General features: G+C 35.3%; 1 protein-coding gene across 1 annotated transcript; it reads right to left on the reverse strand.

The window, feature by feature from the left end:
• Nucleotides 1–2,719: 2,719 nt before the first annotated feature.
• LOC130466862 (uncharacterized) lies at nt 2,720–4,443 on the reverse strand. Its single transcript, XM_056835426.1, has 4 exons — nt 4,041–4,443; nt 3,727–3,942; nt 3,372–3,641; nt 2,720–3,259 (listed from the first exon to the last, which is right to left on the reverse strand). The coding sequence occupies exons 1-4, from the start codon at nt 4,320–4,322 to the stop codon at nt 2,861–2,863; spliced, it is 1,167 nt and encodes a 388-aa protein (XP_056691404.1). The 5' UTR covers nt 4,323–4,443; the 3' UTR covers nt 2,720–2,860.
• Nucleotides 4,444–24,825: the final 20,382 nt, after the last annotated feature.

A 24,825-nucleotide genomic window follows, 5' to 3' on the forward strand; every position in this document is an offset into this window, starting at 1 on the left:
CCTAAGGAATGTTTTCAAACTTATTACACGTCTCATATGCATAGTTATAACTTTCTAAGGCCCTTTACAATCTATTATTTCACATTCAAGGCTATTTGGGTCGTCCTGGGTCATTTTTAGGCAAAAATGATGTTTTCGAACCCAACTTTGAACCAAAGAACCTAAGGAATGTTTTCAAACTTATTACACGTCTCATATGCATAGATATAACTTTCTAAGGCCCTTTACAATCTATTATTTCACATTTAAGGCTAATTGGGTCGTCCTAGGTCATTTTTAGGCAAAAATGATGTTTTCGAACCCAACTTTGAACCAAAGAACCTAAGGAATGTTTTCAAACTTATTACACGTCTCATATGCATAGTTATAACTTTCTAAGGCCCTTTACAATCTATTATTTCACATTTAAGGCTATTTGGGTCGTCCTAGGTCATTTTTAGGCAAAAATGATATTTTCGAACCCAACTTTGAACCAAAGAACCTAAGGAATGTTTTCAAACTTATTACACGTCTCATATGCATAGTTATAACTTTCTAAGGCCCTTTACAATCTATTATTTCACATTCAAGGCTATTTGGGTCGTCCTAGGTCATTTTTAGGCAAAAATGATGTTTTCGAACCCAACTTTGAACCAAAGAACCTAAGGAATGTTTTCAAACTTATTACACGTCTCATATGCATAGTTATAACTTTCTAAGGCCCTTTACAATCTATTATTTCACATTCAAGGCTATTTGGGTCGTCCTAGGTCATTTTTAGGCAAAAATGATGTTTTCGAACCCAACTTTGAACCAAAGAACCTAAGGAATGTTTTCAAACTTATTACACGTCTCATATGCATAGTTATAACTTTCTAAGGCCCTTTACAATCTATTATTTCACATTTAAGGCTAATTGGGTCGTTCTAGGTCATTTTTAGGCAAAAATGATGTTTTCGAACCCAACTTTGAACCAAAGAACCTAAGGAATGTTTTCAAACTTATTACACGTATCATATGCATAGTTATAACTTTCTAAGGCCCTTTACAATCTATTATTTCACATTTAAGGCTATTTGGGTCGTCCTAGGTCATTTTTAGGCAAAAATGATGTTTTCGAACCCAACTTTGAACCAAAGAACCTAAGGAATGTTTTCAAACTTATTACACGTCTCATATGCATAGTTATAACTTTCTAAGGCCCTTTACAATCTATTATTTCACATTCAAGGCTATTTGGGTCGTCCTAGGTCATTTTTAGGCAAAAATGATGTTTTCGAACCCAACTTTGAACCAAAGAACCTAAGGAATGTTTTCAAACTTATTACACGTCTCATATGCATAGATATAACTTTCTAAGGCCCTTTACAATCTATTATTTCACATTTAAGGCTAATTGGGTCGTCCTAGGTCATTTTTAGGCAAAAATGATGTTTTCGAACCCAACTTTGAACCAAAGAACCTAAGGAATGTTTTCAAACTTATTACACGTCTCATATGCATAGTTATAACTTTCTAAGGCCCTTTACAATCTATTATTTCACATTTAAGGCTATTTGGGTCGTCCTAGGTCATTTTTAGGCAAAAATGATATTTTCGAACCCAACTTTGAACCAAAGAACCTAAGGAATGTTTTCAAACTTATTACACGTCTCATATGCATAGTTATAACTTTCTAAGGCCCTTTACAATCTATTATTTCACATTCAAGGTTATTTGGGTCGTCCTAGGTCATTTTTAGGCAAAAATGATGTTTTCGAACCCAACTTTGAACCAAAGAACCTAAGGAATGTTTTCAAACTTATTACACGTCTCATATGCATAGTTATAACTTTCTAAGGCCCTTTACAATCTATTATTTCACATTCAAGGCTATTTGGGTCGTCCTAGGTCATTTTTAGGCAAAAATGATGTTTTCGAACCCAACTTTGAACCAAAGAACCTAAGGAATGTTTTCAAACTTATTACACGTCTCATATGCATAGTTATAACTTTCTAAGGCCCTTTACAATCTATTATTTCACATTTAAGGCTAATTGGGTCGTTCTAGGTCATTTTTAGGCAAAAATGATGTTTTCGAACCCAACTTTGAACCAAAGAACCTAAGGAATGTTTTCAAACTTATTACACGTCTCATATGCATAGTTATAACTTTCTAAGGCCCTTTACAATCTATTATTTCACATTCAAGGCTATTTGGGTCGTCCTAGGTCATTTTTAGGCAAAAATGATGTTTTCGAACCCAACTTTGAACTAAAGAACCTTAGGCAAAAATTTAGGCAAAAATGGCATTTTCATATGCATACTTTACTTACTTGTTTAGTGGCTCCTTAATCATCAAATTTCTCTTCTTCTGTTGAGAATCAAATATGTAGACCTCACGTTTAGACAAGCAAAGAACTAAAAGCATCCAGTGACTCCTACATACAAACAATAAACGTATGTAGTTAGAAAAAAAAAAAGTTAAATTTATAACAATCAATTAAAAACGAAGTTCAAAGTAATTTTCATACTTTTCGTAGTATGGACATAAGATGAATGTCTTAGAACTAAGTGCACTCATGGACCTCGTCATGTACAATAGAATTCGATCTGCATCGGACTTTAACACGGGGACGGGAGCTTCTTTGTACGCGGGCTCAAAATCATCAACGCTCACTTTCACGTTATCGGACGTGACGTCGTTGTGGTGATCAAGGAGCAACTCTGGACATATGGTACCATAGGCAACAAAGACTTTCTCCGAGCCTATGTTCAGGTATAGATGGCACGGGACAGGTTCCTTATTATTTATTTTGAACAATAACGCAAATACAATGTAACATGTTAGAAAAGTTCAATAGAATTAACTAGAAACAAATTACTTGAAAAACACAAATTATCATACCGTAATGTCGGCAAATGGATCTAAACCCCCGGAACGACAACTACTATGAACATTTGCGTCTATCCTCATATGGCTTGGTATTTGGACACCAAGTTCTTTAGCAAATGTGATAAATTTCTCCATGACCATGGCATCCATCTTGGAGTTCATCTCTTGTATTGTCTCATCTTTGACCCTTTTGGTCACTCTTGCTTCCATTTCCTCCATCTCCGCATCTCCATACCGTCGAAAGCTACGCCGCTCTCCGGTCCCCCACACAGCTTTGATGCCTACTCCACCACCAAATGTTAGTGGTCTCCCTTCTTTAGTCTTACCAAGTGCACGAGATAAGACATCATCTCGTGCACTTTTGGGAACAAATTCCCCTTCATCTTGTTTCCTTTTCCATTCATCCTACATGAAATCAAATGGTTTTGAGAAAAGTTCAACACTTGGTTTCATAGTTAAGAACAGATATGAAATTAGAGGAATCACAACATTACGCAAAATTGTTAAATGAACTTACAATATTTTCTTTGACCTTTTGTGTGCCCTGATCCGGCAAGTAAGGATTTCCTTTCTCATCTGGTACCGATCTTGCAAGAAGCCATAAACATGTCCTACTCGGCAAACTTGAAGAAATTGTAGACGCAGAGGAACCTTCAGATGACGAAGAAACTGAGGGAATGTACCCTTTTCTCTGCCATTCACTTGTCATTTCAGCATATGATTTCTGTCCCATATGATGAGGATATATGTTGAAAGATTGACTTTGTCTTGCTTTCTCACTTATTTCCTAATTTTAGGGGGGTAAAAGAAATTATTACAACAAAATAAAACTTAGATTATAACAAGACTTTAAATAAGAATAATTTTTATACCTCAGCTTCTTCGGAGGTACGTATCTTCACAAATTCCTTCCATATATCCTTAGTTATATAACTATACAAATCATATGGCATCTTTTCATCTTTTGGCCTTTTTCTTGTACCCCGGATCCAACCAGTCGTCAATCTTGATTTGAATTCCCTCCAACGCTTATCACAACTCTTTAAGACAACTTCTTTCTTAGTTTCATCTGTGATATGAAATTCTCTCTAAATGAAAGAAAAAGAAAAGGAACAAGAAAGTCTTTTAGCACATGAAAAAGACACGTAGATATGTACAACTGAATTTCCAAAATAAAACCGGTTACCTTGACGTCTTCCCACAAAGTGTCTTTTATTCCTTGTGAAACATCTTCCCAGGTTCTGATCAATATTGAAACCTTTGCGCGACTTATCTCGCCAATGTGATTCTTGTAATCCGTTGCCCATTTCCCTGTGGGTCGGTCCAAGTGATCCCATTCAATTATTCTTGGAACCCCGGGCATGGATTTTATTCCTTTTGTAGGGCCTCTTGGCTTTTTTTTTTTGCTTTTGGGGCACTTGATTTGGTGATTTGTTAGAAGGACCTGAATTTGCGTGTTGATCTTCATCCATGCCTGACGCTACTGCATTGGAAAATCATCAAAATTACATACCTTCAAAAGCAGGATTTTAAAATAAAAATAAAGAACTGACCAGTTCTGTGCACTGATCTGCACAGCTCAGATCAGAACTGTGCAGATCAGTGCACAGAACTGATCAGAGCTGACCAGTTCTGTGCACTGATCTGCACAGCTCAGATCAGAACTGTGCAGATCAGTGCACAGAACTGATCAGAACTGACCAGTTCTGTGCACTGATCTGCACAGCTTAGATCAGAACTGTGCAGATCAGAACTGTGCAGATCAGTGCACAGAACTGATCAGAACTGACCAGTTCTGTGCACTGATCTGCACAGCTCAGATCAGAACTGTGCAGATCAGTGCACAGAAACTGACCAGTGCACAGAACTGATCAGCTCTGATCAGTTCTGTGCACTGATCTGCACAGCTCAGATCAGAACTGTGCAGATCAGTGCACAGAACTGATCAGAGCTTTGCAACATTTTGGAACAGATCGAAACCCATGAAAGACACCATCAATCATGCATGCTGTCATTATTTCGATTCTAACCCATAAAATGACGTTTTCCTAGGTCATTTTTAGGCAAAAATGACATTTTCGAACCCAACTTTGAACCAAACAACCTAAGGAATGTTTTCAAACTTATTACATGTCTCATATGCATAGTTATAACTTTCTAAGCCTCGTACTAATCTATTATTCCACATTTAAGGGTAATTGGGTCGTTATAGTACATATTTAGGCAAAAATGACATTTTCGAACCCAACTTTGAACCAAACAACCTAAGGAATGTTTTCAAACTTATTACATGTCTCATATGCATAGTTATAACTTTCTAAGCCTCGTACTAATCTATTATTCCACATTTAAGGGTAATTGGGTCGTTATAGTACATATTTAGGCAAAAATGACATTTTCGAACCCAACTTTGAACCAAACAACCTAAGGAATGTTTTCAAACTTATTACATGTCTCATATGCATAGTTATAACTTTCTAAGCCTCGTACTAATCTATTATTCCACATTTAAGGGTAATTGGGTCGTTATAGTACATATTTAGGCAAAAATGACATTTTCGAACCCAACTTTGAACCAAACAACCTAAGGAATGTTTTCAAACTTATTACATGTCTCATATGCATAGTTATAACTTTCTAAGCCTCGTACTAATCTATTATTCCACATTTAAGGGTAATTGGGTCGTTATAGTACATATTTAGGCAAAAATGACATTTTCGAACCCAACTTTGAACCAAACAACCTAAGGAATGTTTTCAAACTTATTACATGTCTCATATGCATAGTTATAACTTTCTAAGCCTCGTACTAATCTATTATTCCACATTTAAGGGTAATTGGGTCGTTATAGTACATATTTAGGCAAAAATGACATTTTCGAACCCAACTTTGAACCAAACAACCTAAGGAATGTTTTCAAACTTATTACATGTCTCATATGCATAGTTATAACTTTCTAAGCCTCGTACTAATCTATTATTCCACATTTAAGGGTAATTGGGTCGTTATAGTACATATTTAGGCAAAAATGACATTTTCGAACCCAACTTTTAACCAAACAACCTAAGGAATGTTTTCAAACTTATTACATGTCTCATATGCATAGTTATAACTTTCTAAGCCTCGTAAAGTGAAATTGGTTTTGGTGTATGCATCAAACATCAACACCCCTTCATCCCACAACAATTTCAAATCTTCAATGAGTGGCTCTAGATACACATCTATGTCATTTCCGGGTTGTTTAGGCCCAGAGATTAAGAGCGACAACATGATGTATCTACGCTTCATGCATAACCAAGGAGGCAAATTGTATATGGTGAGAAGAACCGGCCAAGTGCTATATTGGGTACTAAGTGTCCCAAATGGGTTCATTTCATCCGTGCAAAGACCAAGCCTGAGATTCCGAACTTCTTCCCTAAAGACCTTGTACTTTCGATCAATGTTCCTCCATTGTGGAGAATCAGCAGGATGCCTCATTAACCCATCTTTCTTCCTCCCTTCGGCATGCCACCTCAAGAGTTTTGCAGTTTTCTCTTCTGAGAAAAGGCGCTTAAATCTTGGTATAATTGGAAGATACCAAAGCACCTTAGCCGGAGAAGGTTTCTTCTTAGTTGATGTTGCATCATTCTCCACGATCTTGTAACGGGACAATCCGCATCTTGGACACTCATGCAGATTTGCATACTGCTTTCGATACAACACGCAATCATTTGGACACGCGTGTATCTTCTCATAATCCATACCCAAAGGACACATAAGCTTCTGGGCCTCATAGTTAGACCTTGGAAGTTTGTTTCCTTCAGGAAGATTACCAGACGTGGCCTCCAAAAACTGTGAAAAACTCTTGTTGGTCCAACCGTTTTCCACCTTTAAGTTGAAATATTCGATGACGGCACCAAGTACAGTTTGTGTAGAACCAGGATATAATGGTGTTGCGGAAGCTTTGATTATACTATCATACATATGGGGACGCTCAACGAAATGATGGTCTTCCACATCATGCATCATATCATCTATCCTATCTTTCTCCTCTTCTTCCTCACTTTCAACACCAATATCATCCTCAATTTCATTATCATCACCATTATGACAATGATTATGCTGACTCGAGCTCGGCATACTAGAACTTGCCCCATGATCTATGCTCTCACCATGCCATGTCCACGTCGTGTAGTTACCCTTAAAACCGCGACGAACTATGTGATCAACAATATCATCAATATCCCGATACCCCCTTGAATTATTGCAATCACAACAAGGACACAGAATTAAACTTGATTCATGTTCTGATTGATGTTTCAAGGCAACCTTAATGAACTCTTGAATCCCTTGTAAGAACCTTGTAGAAAATCGTTTACTACCATACATCCAACTCCGATCCATTTTCAACCACTAAAGATAAAACAATATGACCAAATTTTGTCAAAGGTTAGAATATAAACTAGGCTATTCATATCATTATAAATCCATGGCTTCCAACCAAACCTACCATAACTAATAACAAGTTCCCATAGTACAATTCATTTCACATCACAAATTCACAAACCCGAATTTCATTTCATAACCTTAATTCAATAAAACCTAAATGTAATAAACAAATAAATTCAACAAAACCAACTATTATAATAACCTATTACAATTCATCAAAAACTACAATTAAAATTCAACAAAACCTAAATCTTAAATGTGCACAATTAATTCAATTAAATAATATCCACAATCATAATATATTCAATCTTAAAATTCAACTAAAATGTACAATTAAAATTCCAATCAAAATATCCAGAATTATAATTAAAATGCACAATTAAAATTCAATTAAAATTCAATTAAAATTCAATCTTAAATGTAAATAATACCTAATTAATTATTGAAGAGAGGAGAGATGTGAGAGCAACGGGACGTGCAGGGGGCGGTGGTGCAGGGGGCGGTGGTAGTATGGGAAGTGTGCAGGGGCGGCTGTGCCGCGGCAACACTGTGCAACACCGCGGCGGCAGTTTGTGACAGCGACAGAGAAGAGGGAGCAGGAGGACTTCCTTGGCCGTGAGCGGCAGTGAAGCAACGACGACGGCAGTGAAGCACCGACGACGGCAGTGAACAGGGTGAAGCCGCCGGTGAAGCCGCCGGTGAGAACAACGCAGCTAGTGTTGGTGTTGGTTTGGTTTGGGAGGGAAGCAGTGTTGAGCAATATTAACCTAAGTCAGAATGTTCCTAAGCAATTAAGCTGAGCGCGAATTCGAAAAAAAAAAATCAAAACACATTTGCGTCGCAGCTTTGTTAAACTGCGACGCAAATGACTCTAGGATGCCCCCCAGAGTCATTTGCGTCGCAGTTTAACAAAGCTGCGACGCACTTGATTGTGTTAATTGCGTCGCAGCTTTGTTAATCTGCGACGCAAATGACTCTGGGGGGCATCCTAGAGTCATTTGCGTCGCAGTTTAACAAAGCTGCGACGCAAATGACTAAATTTTATGCTAAAATTTGTCATTTGCGTCACATGTTCAGAATGGCGTGGCAAATGCGGGGATGCAAATAAGCCTTTTTCCACTAGTGCTTGATGGACATTTCTTAGTCACAGGACTGGTCCTGACAGTCTATCTTGAATATATCGTCAAATTGAAGGGACTCATCATTTAATACTAAACCAAGATTAAATGGAATATGAAAATACATTTCATATATGATAAATGTTCAACCCAAATGTTTTATAACCATGGGCCTCAAACCCATCTTCTAAAACAATTCATGGAATTCAAAGCTATGCTTGATTTCCAGTGCTACAACGTGAGTGTTGCTTCTCACTTGTTGCATAAGTTTAGTTATCATGCTTTGCCAATCTTAATATCCTTTTCATCGAATGTTCTTCGAGATATGATGATAAGATCTTTTCGAGTTTGTTTATTATGTGATCTAGTCTTTCTTACTTCGATGGTGGTTTTACTCATTTTGCAATGAAGAACCATCAAGTTAGCAGACATTTTTCTTGCTTCAAGAGTGGTTCTACGCATTTTTCAATGAAGAACCATCAAGCCAGCAGATAGGTGATCTACCCAAGTTCAGTGAAGAACTTTAAACAACCCTGTTTTATTGCTTCTTAGGCAATAATCACTTTTACTTCAACTGTATAGGTTGCTAGTGATGCTTTGTTTGGATTTACCTATCCAAGCAGTTCATAGATATGTGGAAGACTCTCCAACTATATCTTAGAACATAGAAATTATTATTTTAATTTCCCACGCAACAACTCATGGTCTCCAATCCATGTTGCCATTTCAAAACACGATGCTCTATAGCTCGTCCTTATCAATGGTTAACTCCAAAGGGTCTTGCTTGATCCTTTGCCAGTGTTTATGCGTGTAGCATCAATATTTAGCATATCTTTATTTCCTTGAATCAAGAACTATTCCTATGTACCTTTTCAAGTACCATAAGTATTCTTGATCTCAATCTAGTTGATCTTTACTTAGATCAATAGAGATTGGTATATGTTCGTCATGGCTAAAGTCATACGATACGTTTTTGGCGATCCTCATATTATATCATACATGATAAATTCTTTTGCAGAATAATTCCCAATTGAATTCTATTCATGTAACTTTAGCTCATCTAGTTTCAGTAGATACTAAATCCAGCTAAATTCTTTGACATATAATATAGGTTTAAGAATCTTACTTAAGATTCTTTGATGTTTAACTTAGTAAATGCTTATACATAGTTCAAACATCCTTTACTTAGATTTATTCATATGGGTCGAATATCTCCAATGGAGTCTTTCGTGTTTGATTTAGTAAATGCCATTACTTAATCCAAAACAATATCATAAGATCTTTGTAAATAGATCTTAATACCCAGTATGTACTAAGTTTCGCCATGGTCCATCATTGATGAATAATTTCAAATCTAAGTCATTACCATTTGAATGTTATTTCACAATAGAGAGATATGTGTGTGATACACACAGGACCAATTAAGTTTTACGTACTCCCACTAAACTTCTTATATATCTATAAGAATCATGTACATTTTATGAAACTAAAATACTTATTAGCTTCACTAAAATACATTTCTAATTCCCAATTGCTTGCTTAAATCTGTACTTAGATTTTATAAACTAGCTTTTCTTTCAAGCATTTATTTGGATCCACAATTCCTATGACATACCATGTACATAGTTTATTCCAACATTTGATTGAGGAATACGTTTTGTCATCCAATTGCTATATGTACCAATATGCAATCATTGCTTGAATTATAGACTTGAGCATTACGATTATGCATGAGGTTTCAACACAATCCACATCGTGAATTTGCTTGTAACCTTTAGCAACTAATCTAGCTTTGTGTGTGAACACAATTTCATGTTTGATGGTTTTCAAACTTTGCAATCAATAGGTGTGAAACTATTCTTGCAAATCAACAAAATTTCAATTTTGTCATCAGAACATTGAGTATGTTTTATGGCCTCTAACCATTTAAAACATTTGAGTCTATATATGGCCTCTAACCATTTTAGGGAATCTAGGTTTCGTCATAGCTTTCTTACAAGTCACAAACTCATTAATCTACATGATAATAGTTTGACTGCAAGTTGTAGGTTTCTTCACTATTTAATAAAAGAATCTCATAGTTTCATTGACCTGATCTCTATGTTTCTTCACTATCTAATAGAAGAATCTCATAGTTTCAGTGACTTGAATTCTATGCCTACTTGGGTATAGAACATCAAACAATAGAATATCAATAGGCACTTTGAGAGTCCTTTGAATATTCTATTCTCTTTGAAGCACTTGTACAGTCTTCTAAGAGATGTCTATTCTTTAAAGCCACTTCTAAAGTCCTTAAAGAATAAGTTCGGATTTTCTGAAGCACTTTGAAAAGCCTCCGGAATGTCCGTTTATGTTTGTTGTTCGCCTCGAAGACTTTCGAGGTCTATTTTCTCCCACTTGTCATTTTGGAAATGAATCTCCAAAAGGACATTATTTCGAGCAAACAAACATTATGTTCTCAAAAATTCGTGGTAGAAACAATACCCTTGTGTCTCATTTGAATAAATCACAATGAAACATATATCTATACTTGGGCCTTAGTTTGTCGAATGACAAACACTAAGCTCCCACTGAGTTTTGCAACTCTCTAGATATATTTTATGAAAAGTTATTCTAAAATTACTTTTCAATAGCTTTGACGAATTTGGTTTAGTTTGGTGGTAGTTGAGCATTTTGTTTTAGAAATTATAGGAAAAGTCTTTATGATTCATCATTAATCGAATCAAGTACTAATTGACTTCGATTATCCCAACTAAGATATGCCATATCTTATGGACCTAGATTGTGAACTTACAACACACAATCATTGATGATCATATTTGGTCTCAAGTAATCATCAACATGATCTAACCTAGATCTTTATGATTTCTTGCCAAGTGGATTTTATACTTCTGAATCTTTGAACTAGCCAAACAGATTCAACTTATATCACATTTGAGTAAATAAACCTATATTCACTCAAATCCATGTGAAATGATAAAGTCATAAAATCTTTCTTTAGCTTTGAACTCTATCGTCTAGGCGTTCTAACAATAGTTCATATCTTTTGTTACTTTCAACAAGTAAGACTGGTTGTCTTAAAATGATCTAGAAATCAATCAACTTTCAAAAGTCCATTAAAATAGAGCTTTTTAATGTTAACTTGTTGATATGGTCTAAGCAACAATGCCAAAGATTTAGTGGAACTCAAATCAAGGGGTTGATTTGAACCTAGTAAAGTTCTATAAAGAGTTGTTTGTTTTAATCAAGCATATTGACTCATCCTGTAATTGACCATTTCATTCAAATAAACAAACAAACATTGTTTTTGTTTTTCTTGAATGTGAGTCTTTCTGTGTTTGAAAAACAGAAATTTAGGTATGCTGATTATGGAACAAAATAGCCATTAAGTTCCAGCCTTTGAAAGGACTTAAAACAAACTAGATGACCCTACAACTAATGTAGCATTGCCATGCTTCATTTCCCACTTGTAGGTCATTAGTGTAGCCTAGCTTCCATTGTTTGAGTTTTTACCGAAGTAAGAACCTCAAGCGGTATATGATACCAAGGAAGTTTGATTGCTAGGTCACTTCTCTTTAAACATAAACTTATAGGTAGAAACGGAATCGTAAATTCCTTTCATTTGTTCCTCGTTTTCCTATTTCTTGTACCCTTTCTTATAGTCTTAAGAATTGAATTCTTTAGTGTTGACTTTTATACTTTGTTAGACATGTCCAATGTCACCAACAAGGTTCTTTACCATTTTATGTTGAATATTCTGTTTCAACTAGATGATCTTACCAGAAGCTTCTAAAGTTCTCTAAGCATCGATCTATTCGAATGTCTAGGGACTAGACTCATTCGAGAATTAAATGGACAAAGATATTAGGTTGTTAACCATTGGTAAAGCTGAGCGTATTAAACTCAATGCTTTATGATCTCAAAACTACATTGTATTTTGAATTCACAAGCACCAATTGGTTTGCCATTCGATTTTGATGTTCGAAAACCACCATAAAAGTCGCTAAAAGAAACGTACATTTTAAATTGCTCACTTTCTCTCATTTCCGTGAATCGTTCTTGGATTCACTACCAATTGAGGAAATTTACTGTTACCTTTCTAAAAGGATTTATTGCAGTGCAAGATATTTAATTATAAAGAATAATTAAAACATACATTGAAGCATGCAAAGTCTAAACATTTATCATGAATAATAACTTGAAATTAAAGCAACCATGCAATTCAAACAAGTTATTAGCATTTTATTCGATTTTATTGTTCCGGCAGGTGTGAATAAAATGATTCCAAGACCCTAAAATCATTGAAGAACTAAGCACAGTTTGTCGACTTAATCCTAAAACATCTTAGGTAAGCAAAAGCCTTTTGCTAATAGTCTAGAAACTATTCTTGGTTGATAGGTACGTCTAAGAACTTATTAGGTAAACCTATCAATTTTGCCACGACATAAAAGGACTCCTTACTTATATCGTTGAGTTTCACCAAAACTAACGTGTACTCACAATTATTTGTGTACCTTGCCCCTTTAGGACCAATAAGTAACACCTCGCTGAGCGAAAACTATTACTAGATTGATGTAAAGGATATCCAAGCAAGTGTATATTTTGGCATGGCACCTTTTAACTCAATTTTTAAGTTTGGAACTTAAGGCTCTTACTATGTTGGTTAGATTTTAAGTGAACTAAAATCCTTAATCATGCAACATAATCAAGCTTTTGATCTCATACATTTTAAGACATATTTAAAAGCAATAAATAACTTAAACATGCATAAGATAAATGTGATCTAGTATGGCCCAACTTCATCTTGAAGCTTTAACTTCAAAGTCCGTCTTGAAAATCTCCGTGGGAGGCACCATTTTCTTCAAATAGGATAAGCTATAACTAATTACAACTATTTGATGGTACGCAGACCATATTTGAATTAAAAAATAACTTTGGTACTTTAGACCAATTACATTCAAATTAATGGTACGCAGACCATATTTTCTATCCTATTTGGGCCATACTAGTCACTTCATAACCTGCAAAACAGTACATATACAATATATATACCATTCACCCATTCATTATCATGAATGGCCCACATAGCTGGTTAGTAAAACACATTATGCATCACGTAAACATTTGCAGCAATTAATCAAGGGCACCAATAATCTACCAATTATTCAGTCCTTATTAATTCTAATCAAGTTGTTTTAACCTTAAGGATTTGTAGACCTAATCAAGAGTTTATGACTAAAAAGCGCTCCCACTTAAACCAATAAATTCATATGCTTTACTAATTTTAAACATAAAAATGTATTTCTAGTGTAACCGGTAACATACAAATTTAATTAAAATTTAAAGCTCATATAAATTTATAATTGAATCCAAAAAGTTTAATTTAATTTCAGTCGTTATTTAAATTAATTCATGATTTTAATTTTAGTAAAATAATTAGAATAAATAACATTTATTATAATTACAATATTCAAAATTAAAATCCAAGAAACTAATTTAAATTATTAATTTTAAAATTAATTAAAATTACGTGAACTGAAATTTTCAAATTAAACATTCAAAGCGATCTAATCATAACGCAAACACCCTACGCATTGCACGCCCATGGGCCGCACGCACACAGCCATTGCTGGCCATGTGCGCGCAGCCCATGCGCTCGTCGCATAGCTGCTGCATCTTCCATCGCAAGCCATCGCACGCTGTGGTGCTCGCTGTGCGCGCGCCAGCGCTCGTCGCACGCGAGCCATCGCTCGCAGTGCGCGCTCGCCAGCGCTCGCTGTGCGCGCGAGCCATTGCTCGCTGTGCGCGCGACATCGCTCGCTGGGCGCGCGACATCGCTCGCTGGGCGCGCGACATCGCTCGCTGTGCGCGCGAGCAACGCTGGGCGCAGCGCTCGTGGCACGCGAGCTTGCCCTCGCTGCGCGCGAGGCTGCGCGCTCTTGCGCGAGGCAGTGCTCGTCGTGGCGCAGCTCGCTTGCTGCCCACACGCGACTGCCTTGGCTTGCCTTTCGCCCATGCCCATTTGTTCATAGCTCGTGGCCCACGACACAAGGCAGGGCTGCTGCCTTGTGCTCGTGCACCATGCCTTGCTCATTGCATTCGTGCCGCACGGGCGACGAGCTCCCTTGCTCGTCGTCGCATGCCCGCATTATACAACACCCCTTAAGGGTAACACAAAGCGTCCACTGCTTTGTGCGTGCAAGTTATATGAACGAATCGCATAAAAAATTTAAAATTTATAAAATTAATGACAAATTAATAAATATTATTAATTTCATAATTTTAGGGCGAAAAATCGAAAATTTATTATCCAATTGATTTCCGATTGTTATGGATTCAAGTCTAGGTCATAAAAATTTAAAATTTATCATAAATTTACAATTTTTATGGTGGTTTTTAATCATAGGTTTCTAATTAAATTACAATTAATTATGAAAATCAAATTAATTCTAAATTATTCTAATTTTCAACAAATTAATCATAATTACAAATTAGATTGCATAATTAACAAGACTAGGCATTCAAACTTGTTAAACATATGCAGTAGGTCAATCAAAAATTCAAGATTTATCAACAAGAATCGCAAATATTTAATTTAACATCTTAAATTTACGAAATTTTGCATTCGAAAAACTAAAACCTTCGAAAAGTCATAGTTAGGCTTCGAATTTGAGAATTCTGGGTTCGGCAGAAAAAAATTATTTTTGTCAAAATTTTAGAATGCCTTTTACATGCGGAATTGACACAAAAATCACTCGATTTGGATGAGTAACGAAGAAACTGCCGAAAAACTGCGTACGTATAATTAAATAAACGCAATTTGCAATTAATTAACAATTACGAAAATTAATCACCCCTTTTAATTCTTGCAAATTTGTAATATTTAACCATGTTTATGCAATTTAGATTATGAAAATAATAAGGGGCTCTTGATACCACTGTTAGGTTATGATACATATGATATTACATAAATCATGCGGAAACAACCATTAACCCAGGATTACATATTATTTACACATAATCATATAGCATAATTTAGATGCATACTCTTTGTTGCGTGCCTTCCCTAGCTGCGCCCGAACCGAACAAGAACAAGTCTTTAGGACTCCAAGTGTCGTCCCTCCGTAGATAGTCCACAGCACGTCCGGATCCGCCTTAAGATTGACCAACTAGAATCGCCCTTAAGGTACTAGAATTTTCGGCACTTTTGAGCAAGATGTGTGGCTGAATTTTTCTCTCAAAAACTCACTTTGAATACTTTGAAAACTCGTTATAAATTGTGAACCCAGGCCACATATTTATAGGGGTATGGAAAGGGAATTGGAATCCTATTCAGATACAAATTAATTAAACCTAGAATCCTACAAGAACTCTAATTTAATTAATTTATCAAATAGAATTAGGAATTTAATCATTAACCGAACTCTGCACGTTTTAGGAAACGTGCACGAACACAAACACTTACGCACACACACACGGCAGCCACGATGGGCCGCCCATGCGTGCGTGCGAGCAGCAGCCCACGCAGCGAGGCCTGCGCGAGCCACAAGCCCACGCAAGCATCCGCGCGCGCTGCGCGTGCTGTGCGCGCTGCCACGGCCTGCTGGGCCTGGCCTTGTGCTGGGCCTGGCGTGGCTGTTTGTGTGGCGCGCTTGGCTTGCTGGGCGATGGCCTGGCTTCGTGCTGGGCCCTCGTCTGGCAGGCCTCGTCCGATGCTTATTCGTACGATACGCTTCCGATTAAATTTCCGATTCCGGAATTCATTTCCGATACGAACAATATTTAACATTTCCGATTCCGGAATTAATTTCCGTTTCGAACAAATATTTAATATTTCCGTTTCCGGAATTATTTTCCGATTCCGGTAATATTTCCGATTCTGACAATATTTCCGTTTCCGGCAATATTTCCGATTCTGGCAATATTTCCATTTCCGATAATATTTTCCGATACGTACCATGTTTCCGTTTCCGGCAACATCTACGACTTGGATAATATTTATATTTCCGATACGATCCATATTTCCGTTTCCGGTAATATCATCGTTTCCGGAGTATTCATTTCTTGCCTGTGACGATCTCAGCTCCCACTGAAACCAAGATCCGTCGATTCCGAATATCCATAGATAGAGTATTTAATGCCATTAAATACTTGATCCATTTACGTACTATTTGTGTGACCCTACGGGTTCAGTCAAGAGTAAGCTGTGGATTAATATCATTAATTCCACTTGAACTGAAGCGGCCTCTAGCTAGGCATTCAGCTCACTTGATCTCACTGAATTATTAACTTGTTAATTAATACTGAACCGCATTTATTAGACTTATCATAGAATGCATACTTGGACCAAGGGCATTATTTCCTTCAAAATAGCTGAGGACGAACGAGAGACTTTGATTCCCTTGATTTGACCATCACTTTCTAGCTTGAGCAGCATTTTTGAAAGAACTTCCATAACCAGTATGAAAATATACGGAGATATCGGATCCCCTTGCCTTAACCCACATCTTGGCTTGAAAGGTGTTCCTGGTTCACCATTGATAAGAATTGAATATGAAACTGTAGATATACATTGCATGATCCAATGCCTCCAAATTGCAGGGAACCCCATTCCATTGAGTAGCCATTCTATAAATTCCCATCGTACTCTGTCATATGCTTTATTCATATCAATTTTCAAAATAGAAAACCAACCCCTTCTTCTTTCGCTTCATATAGGTGATGATTTCATGGGCCAAAAGACAGTTATCCCCCATATATCTTTTGGGAACAAAGGCATTCTGAAAGGGGCCAACAATTTCTTGCATAATTGGCTTGAGCCTATTTGTCATACATTTGGAGATGATTTTGTAGATAACATTGCAGAGACTGATGGGGCGGAATTGCGACGTCGTTTCTGGACTTGCCACTTTTGGAATAAGGGTAAAGAATGTTTGATTCCATTCCCTCAAAAGATATCCCCTTTGGAAAAAATAAATAACTGCTTCAGTAATCTCCTCACCTACAATAGACCACGCTTTCTGGTAGAACACAACCAGAATAGCATCTGGACCGGGAGACTTCAACCCACCCATTTGGAAAACTGCTGAACGGATTTCTTCAGCCGTGAATTCTCTGTTCAGTGAATTGATATGATGCTCAGATAACTTTGAGACAAGTTGGATTATTTCTGTGGGAATACTCCATGGTTCCAACTGATGCTCATCCGCTCTGTATAATCTCTTGAAATGATTGGAAATAACACACTGGATTTATTTAGGGTCAGAGCTCCAATTTCCATCTTCATCTTTAATTATCCTAATCTCATTCCGTGATTTTCTCGATTTAGCACATCTAAAAAAGTATGATGTATTACTGTCTCCAATTGCAGACCACTTCTCCTTTTCTCGTTGCTTCCAATAAGCCAGTTTCAACAAAGCATGCTCAAACAGCTCCTCCCTTACTTGCTTTTCTTGCATCATGCTACCATCGCAGCCCAGATTGTTCTGAATTTTGGCACACTTATCTACTGCTTCATCCCATATGATGCTATTTGCAGCCTGATACTCTTTGCACCAAATAAAAAGATCATGCCGTAGTTGATGTAGTTTTCTTGTGCATTTATACATTGGAGAACCCTCCATAATTGAATTTTTTTGATTTACTTTTTGTATTATTTGATTTACTTATAATTGAATAACCTTTATTTTAACCTATATACTCCAATAATCGGAGTTTTCAAGTTTTTTATTTTTATTTACTTTTTGTATTATTTTACTTACTTTTAAGTTGAAAACCTTTACTTTGACATCCGGCCATATATTTCTTTCTTATAAATTGTTTCATATTGTAAGAGATGAATGTCAATGACTCTTTGCTCAATCATTTGCCTCTTTGAACTATTTGATTGTAATAAGCTTTTAAGATTTTCTGATTTACTTCTAAGATTTTTAGTTTACTTTTGAGTTTAAATTAAGTACTTTTGAGTTTTTTTTGTTTACTTTTTGAATACTTCTTAGTAATAATGCAACGAAAGTCACATGTATTCTTAAAGGTCTGATGTTCAATAAATCAGAGAAATATTTTGATTTACTTTTAAATTTTTATGAGATACTTTTGAGTTATTATGATTTACTTTTGAGATACTTTGATTTACTTTTGAGATACTTTGATTTACTATTGAGTTTATTTTATTTACTTTTGAGTTTTTTTAATGTACTTTTAGAGACAACCTATGTAGGAATCGAACCTACACCCCATATGCATTTGCATAGTGCTCTACCATTTGAGCTAATAGGTTTAAGAAACACTTAGTAAAGCTAATTACACACACACCTAAACTCCAACACAAAGCTTCATCCCCATTAACACAGAGGCTGAGAGCATGACTTATATAACATGGTTTTATGTGAGAAATCTTTACCTTTTTCGCATCTCTACATAGAATTTGTGGCGACAAAACAACTAACAATGATGAGTGCCCATTCAAGAATGCCTGAAGCTACTATAGCCCTACAAAGCCAGGAAGACACCCTTCAAGAATCACAACACTAAACAAGTGTGTCAGACCTAGCCGAAACCAACTTCTAAAATGCGGCAACAGAATGCAAACAACAGCGGCATCTAAGCATGAATAACTCTCAAATCTCAATTAACTGTGAAGTAGGAGTTCGAGCAAGCCCCTATGATAGCAGGCTGTAAAAGCATCAACAAACACACTAAGCTATGGCTGGCAGCAAGAACCAACAAATATATTTCAGCAACACCTTCTGCTACTTCATATTTTCATAAATAAACCAACGCGATATGCATAGTGTGAAGAAGCTCTTGCTAAAACATCAAAATCACTTGATTTCCCTCACATCTCATGATCATTTCTGAGCAGCACCTACTCCCAAGGGGAGTAAGATCCTACTTAGAATCTGTCCATTTTTCTCATTTGCTTTTTAATCAGTTCTGTTTACTTTTACGAATTATTTATCTACTTTTAATTTGAACAAAAAGAAATCATGTTAAGGTATGATGCACAACCTTTGTCATCCAAGCGAAGTTGAATATAGAAGAAACAAAACCTCAAAGAAATGACTAGCAGCAATGACCCCCCTACATGACTAACAACCAGCAACGACAACAGACTAATCACAGCACCCTAAACATACTAAACATACTGTGAAATTAACACCTGAACCTGCAATCAGACCCACCAATGCAGTAGCTAAAATGCAGCAGTAATGCATACTACAACATCATTTGAGCATGCTTCACTCTCAATTAACTACGCTAGCAGGAGCTCGAGCAAGCCTCTGTAACAAGTCTACAGAACCAGCAACAAAACCGCAAAGACATGATCGACTAGCAGCAAGTATCAAAGTAGGCACCTAAACTACAGTCAGAGATCAAACCAGTTGAAATCATCATCCTTCTACTAGTCATTGATTTGTTCGGAATTATTTAGTTTACTTTTAGAGAGATTTCGTTTACTATTAGAGAAATTTAGTTTACTTTCAGAATTATTATTCCAACTTAGTATATGGCCTAACCTTAATAGAAAATTAGGAAGAACTAAAATTTATAATTCCTCCAATATTTTAATCAGAAGAACTGCAAAAGCAGATTAAGGCCAACAACTGATTTGCGAGCAGCAATAACAAAACTATCTCAGGCTCTAGACAAGGCAGTTTACCCACAAACAAATTGATTGGGACGAATTGTTTAATAACTTTGAAATTTAGCCAAGAAAACTTAACAAATTGCTATTAATACCTGATTTCAAGCTTAAATATGTAATTACAGTTGGAAAATTTACAATACATGTCAGTAAATTTGACTTTGCGAAAAATCGGGCGATATTGTACAATTAACCCCCTAATTCAACTACATTCACACCGTAGAAAACAGAAACATACATAATACGACTAATTTACTTTTACCAAGTTGCGATTTACTTTTGAGTTTCTTTTGTTTGCTTTTGAGTTCCTTGTATTTACTTTTGAGATATTTCTTTGTTTACTTTGGAATTCCTTGTATTTACTAACCTTGTTGCACAGTAGAACCACAACCACGTTAACCTAACCACTGAATGCATCAGATCAGCATTGTCAGGTAAGCAGCAACAAGACCTTGCTAACTGATCTAACTTATGTAAATTGACTGCAACCATAATAGACTACCATAACAGACTGCCCAAATAACAATAGAAAAGCAGCAAACACAATTGCAATAGAACAGACCCACTAAAATTGACCAGGACACAGTATGCCAAACTGCAGGCCAGAAACCCAACCCTAGTAGTCAACTGGGATTGTCAAGTTTTGCATTAACACCCTCATCCCCCTGCAGCAACAACGTACACACAACACCTCTGACACCTTAAAAGCCACTATGTAGAACATTTTAACTTACCACCTGTTAACACAGGACAAGTCTGCATCACTATCCCTTCAAAACCACCCAACTGACTTCTTGACTTCAAAAACGCAGCCACCAAACAAGCAGTTCAGGAACATCTATTCTCTTGACCATGTCTAAAATTATTCGAACCATTTTACTTTTTAATCAGTTCTGTTTTCTTTTATGATTTCTTTATTTATCTTTAATTCGAAAAAAAAAATTGTGTAAGCTATGATCAAAAGTAAACACAACATCGAGTAAAAGTAAACGCAATATCAAGTAAAAGTAAAGACATTATCAACAAAAGTAAACATAGTATTGAGTAAAAGTAAACACAATATCCTCAAAAGTAAACACAACATCTTAACGAAATGTGATAACCTAGAAATCCGATTGAACTTAATTGGAAACATTTACCTTCAATTTTGAGCTCGATGATTGCAGATTCTAGTTAATTGAAATACTGCTGCAGAAAGATTAGAATTAATTAATCAAATCAAACAATTAATATTTAAAATTTTCGCATGATGAACTTCAAAATCGAAGTTGAAAATCAATGTAGAACATTAGGAATTTTGATATCACGAATAATTAAAGTGTGATTGCAAATTAGATTGACAAATTATACCTAATTTTGGGACGAATTTCTGGATTAGAAGAATGAAGGATTTCAAAAATAAATCGCGCGTCATTTTTCAGGGAAGTAGAGAGAGAAACTGTGAGATATTTTGGGAAGGTGAAAGAAAGTGTATTTTTAGCGAAAATATCAGATTTTATGAGATTAAATCTCATCCGTCAATTCTATCTAAATCCTACGGTTGCTAAAGGTTCTCACCAGAACCTGGTCCTATATATATATAGGACTATATATATGTATATATATATATATATATATATATATATATATATATATATATATATATATACATATATATATATATATATATATATATATTACTATATATTAAAATAGACATCAGGAATGACACGTGTCATGTCCTGGTGCGATTTTTTCCGCCAAAATATATTTTTTTAAACTTTTTTAAAAAGATTTTACTTTGCATTTTTTAGGAAACTAAAATAAAAAATGAAATAAAAATATAATTGAATTACCATTGATAGAACATGTAGTTATTTTGTAAATATTATGTATTAATTAGATTCCTAATTAATAGCCTCATATCACGCTATTGTACAACAAATAGTTTGTATATATACTGATAATACACAATCAATGAAAGTCAGGGGAATTATTTCTCATAACCATAAATGTAACTACGTAGTACATGATATATTATTGGAGGAAAGATGAATCATTATTATTTTCTCCTTTACAATTTGATTTTACTTATGTATTGTTATAACTTTTTAATTAATTTATATAATACTGAAGATTGATTTCTAATGATAGTCTAATAATAATACACGGTGAGTACGGATGTTAATTAAAATAATAATAAGTGGTAAGTATACAACTATATAATCCTTAACTTTGTACTTCGTATTGTACTAATATGCATATTTTGCTTATTTGGATATTTATTTTATACACTATGAATTCATACTTTTGCATAGATTCTTTTTACTTTCACGTTTTCCTAATATCACAAGTTTTTTATTTAGATACTATTGAAATAATAAAATATTTTAGTAATGACCGTGCGTTGCACGGGACCTAACCTAGTATATATATATATATATATATATGACATCTCTCCATGTGTCGCGATGATTTGGCAAGTGATATGGCGTAGTCGTGTCATGTCATACGCACACATCATCGTTTATTGCATCCTCATAAAAAAAAATGAGGGTATCCACCCTTGAACTCACAACCTCTTGTATGTTATTGCAAAGTTTTAACCATCACTCCAATGACACAACTTATGACTCTAAAACAATTAAAAAAGAAAAAATAGGTATTTATGATTGTATAAACCTTTAATGCCCAAGTTTTTGTATTTGAATAATAATTTATGGTAACAAAAAAAATGTTAATTTTATTCATTACTAATCGATTCATTTATCTTTTCTAGAATTTTTTTAGATCAAACAAAAAACCGTGAAATTAACAGAGAAAATAATAGGAAAAAAAATGTTGCGCTTTCTTTTAGCTAATTACATGTGTTTTTTTCCTCCAAAATTTATTTTGGATTTGTAACTCAATATACAATTGTAACTTTAAAAATTTCTTACAAGTCATAAGTAAGGTAGGTACAAAACATAAAGATTTCTAATAATAGTGCAAAATTACTCAAAATAATTAGTTCACTGGTTGTTGGTTAACCAATTTTATTCTTAAACTACATATGTATTGAAATTCATATTATTGTCAAACTACGTATATATAGAAATTTATAAGTGAATCTGAAACGAATAAAAAAATCGAATTATATGCAATACTCCGGGGCATCGCCCTGACCACTAACTAGTTATTTTTAATTCTATCTCATACAATTAGAATATATCCCATTAAATCTACTTGCATATAAGTTCATTCATTTCCATGTATTGTCCAAAAACTTACGAATTATAACTGTTGTGAGTATTAATGAACAAATATAACGTAACCAAACCCAACACGACATGTTAGTTTTGTTATCACTAGTCTTATACGCACGCGATGCGTGCGGGATTATATAAAAATTTTAAATTGTATTACAACCACTAAATATAAATATTAGATATAAAAATATGTTCACAAAGTAGTAACATTTCAAAATAAAAATAGAATTATATTAAATTACACAATATATTGCTGTTAATTCTAGATGTCTCATAAGAGACATGAAACAAGAATTACATTAAATTACACAATATATGAATATCTATATCACATAAGAATAAATTATGTAGCTGAATAAAAGTAATTATGCAGTGATAGAAACTTAACATAATGATGCTAACGTAAACCCGTTAAAGGCCAACATTAAGCTTAAATATTGAGCCCAAACAAAGAAACTTTCAAAAAAGACCAATAGCCTGAATACAAAACACCTCTACCCAAGTGTTTCACCTTTTTATTTCATTACCTTATATCTTGTTTTGCCGTGAAACTTGAAGGATGATTCAGCTAGAGGAGAGAGAATTAGAGAATACAAAAATGGCGGACAAGGCAGTCACAAATTAAAATCCAAACTCGCAAGTTCATGACCACTCGTCTTCTCTCAGGAAGTAACTCTTTAGTTCTTCTCCCTCTTTTCTCCATTGATTGTTTTCTCTCAAGTGCAGTGTAGTTCCAGTTTTTTATGACATTGTGGACCGTCATGGCTCTCAACCTCATTAGTATATCCACTCGTGTGGATCAAGAATATTATAGTCTTTTGCTCACATCGCAGCATTGTCGATATATCTTGTTCAGTTACCTAACCAGTCCACCAAAACAGATTTGCTTAAAAAAACTGCCAACCACAACAACAACAACAATGAAAAGCTGTTTCATTAAAAAGGTAACAACGTAAGTGTAACAAAGTAACGTACGCATAAGCAAAGCTGAAAGGGAAAATTAAGATAACCCTCAGCCAGAAAACAGCAGCTGCTGCTGGGAAAAACAGAAGAAAAACTACAGTTGAAACAGCTGCAATGAACAACTCATAGCAGCAGACTGTAACAACAAAACAAACAGCCTGCAAACACTCTAACAGCACAACCAATCTACACATATCCTCCCACAGTTCCTGAACCGTCGCACCAGCCAAGTAATCCGATATCAAAAAAAAAAATCTACACATATCAGAAGTATGAAAATCAAACTGCACCTGCAGCTGCTGAACCAAAAACTGCTAGAAGAACCAATCTGCACATATCAGAGTGCTGCTGTTTTCTTCTGTTTTTCCCAGAGTTGCTGGCTAATGATGTACCTGCTGCTGTGTTCTGTTGTAGTGTTCTGCTACTGTCTTAGCATTCATTTCAAACAACACCGTCCACCCTATGAAAGCAAGGACCCTTTTCTCAGGAACATCTTGAGCATAACCAAGGGTAGGGCCACTGGAAACCCGAATCCTATTATTCATACAAACCCATAGAAAAAAAATAAAACCAACAATATTATTCAC

Source organism: Spinacia oleracea, chromosome 2, assembly GCF_020520425.1.
Source record: "Spinacia oleracea cultivar Varoflay chromosome 2, BTI_SOV_V1, whole genome shotgun sequence".
Taxonomy (NCBI): domain Eukaryota; kingdom Viridiplantae; phylum Streptophyta; class Magnoliopsida; order Caryophyllales; family Amaranthaceae; genus Spinacia; species Spinacia oleracea.

Excerpts from the sequence above, each read along its gene's own strand:
- LOC130466862 (XM_056835426.1), bottom strand. The coding sequence starts at position 4,322 with ATGAAGATCAACACGCAAATTCAGGTCCTTCTAACAAATCACCAAATC. Across the intron at positions 3,943-4,040 it reads CTTTGTGGGAAGACGTCAAG|AGAGAATTTCATATCACAGA; the intron begins GTAACCGGTTTT and ends TCTTTCATTTAG. Across the intron at positions 3,642-3,726 it reads GTACCTCCGAAGAAGCTGAG|GAAATAAGTGAGAAAGCAAG; the intron begins GTATAAAAATTA and ends CCCTAAAATTAG.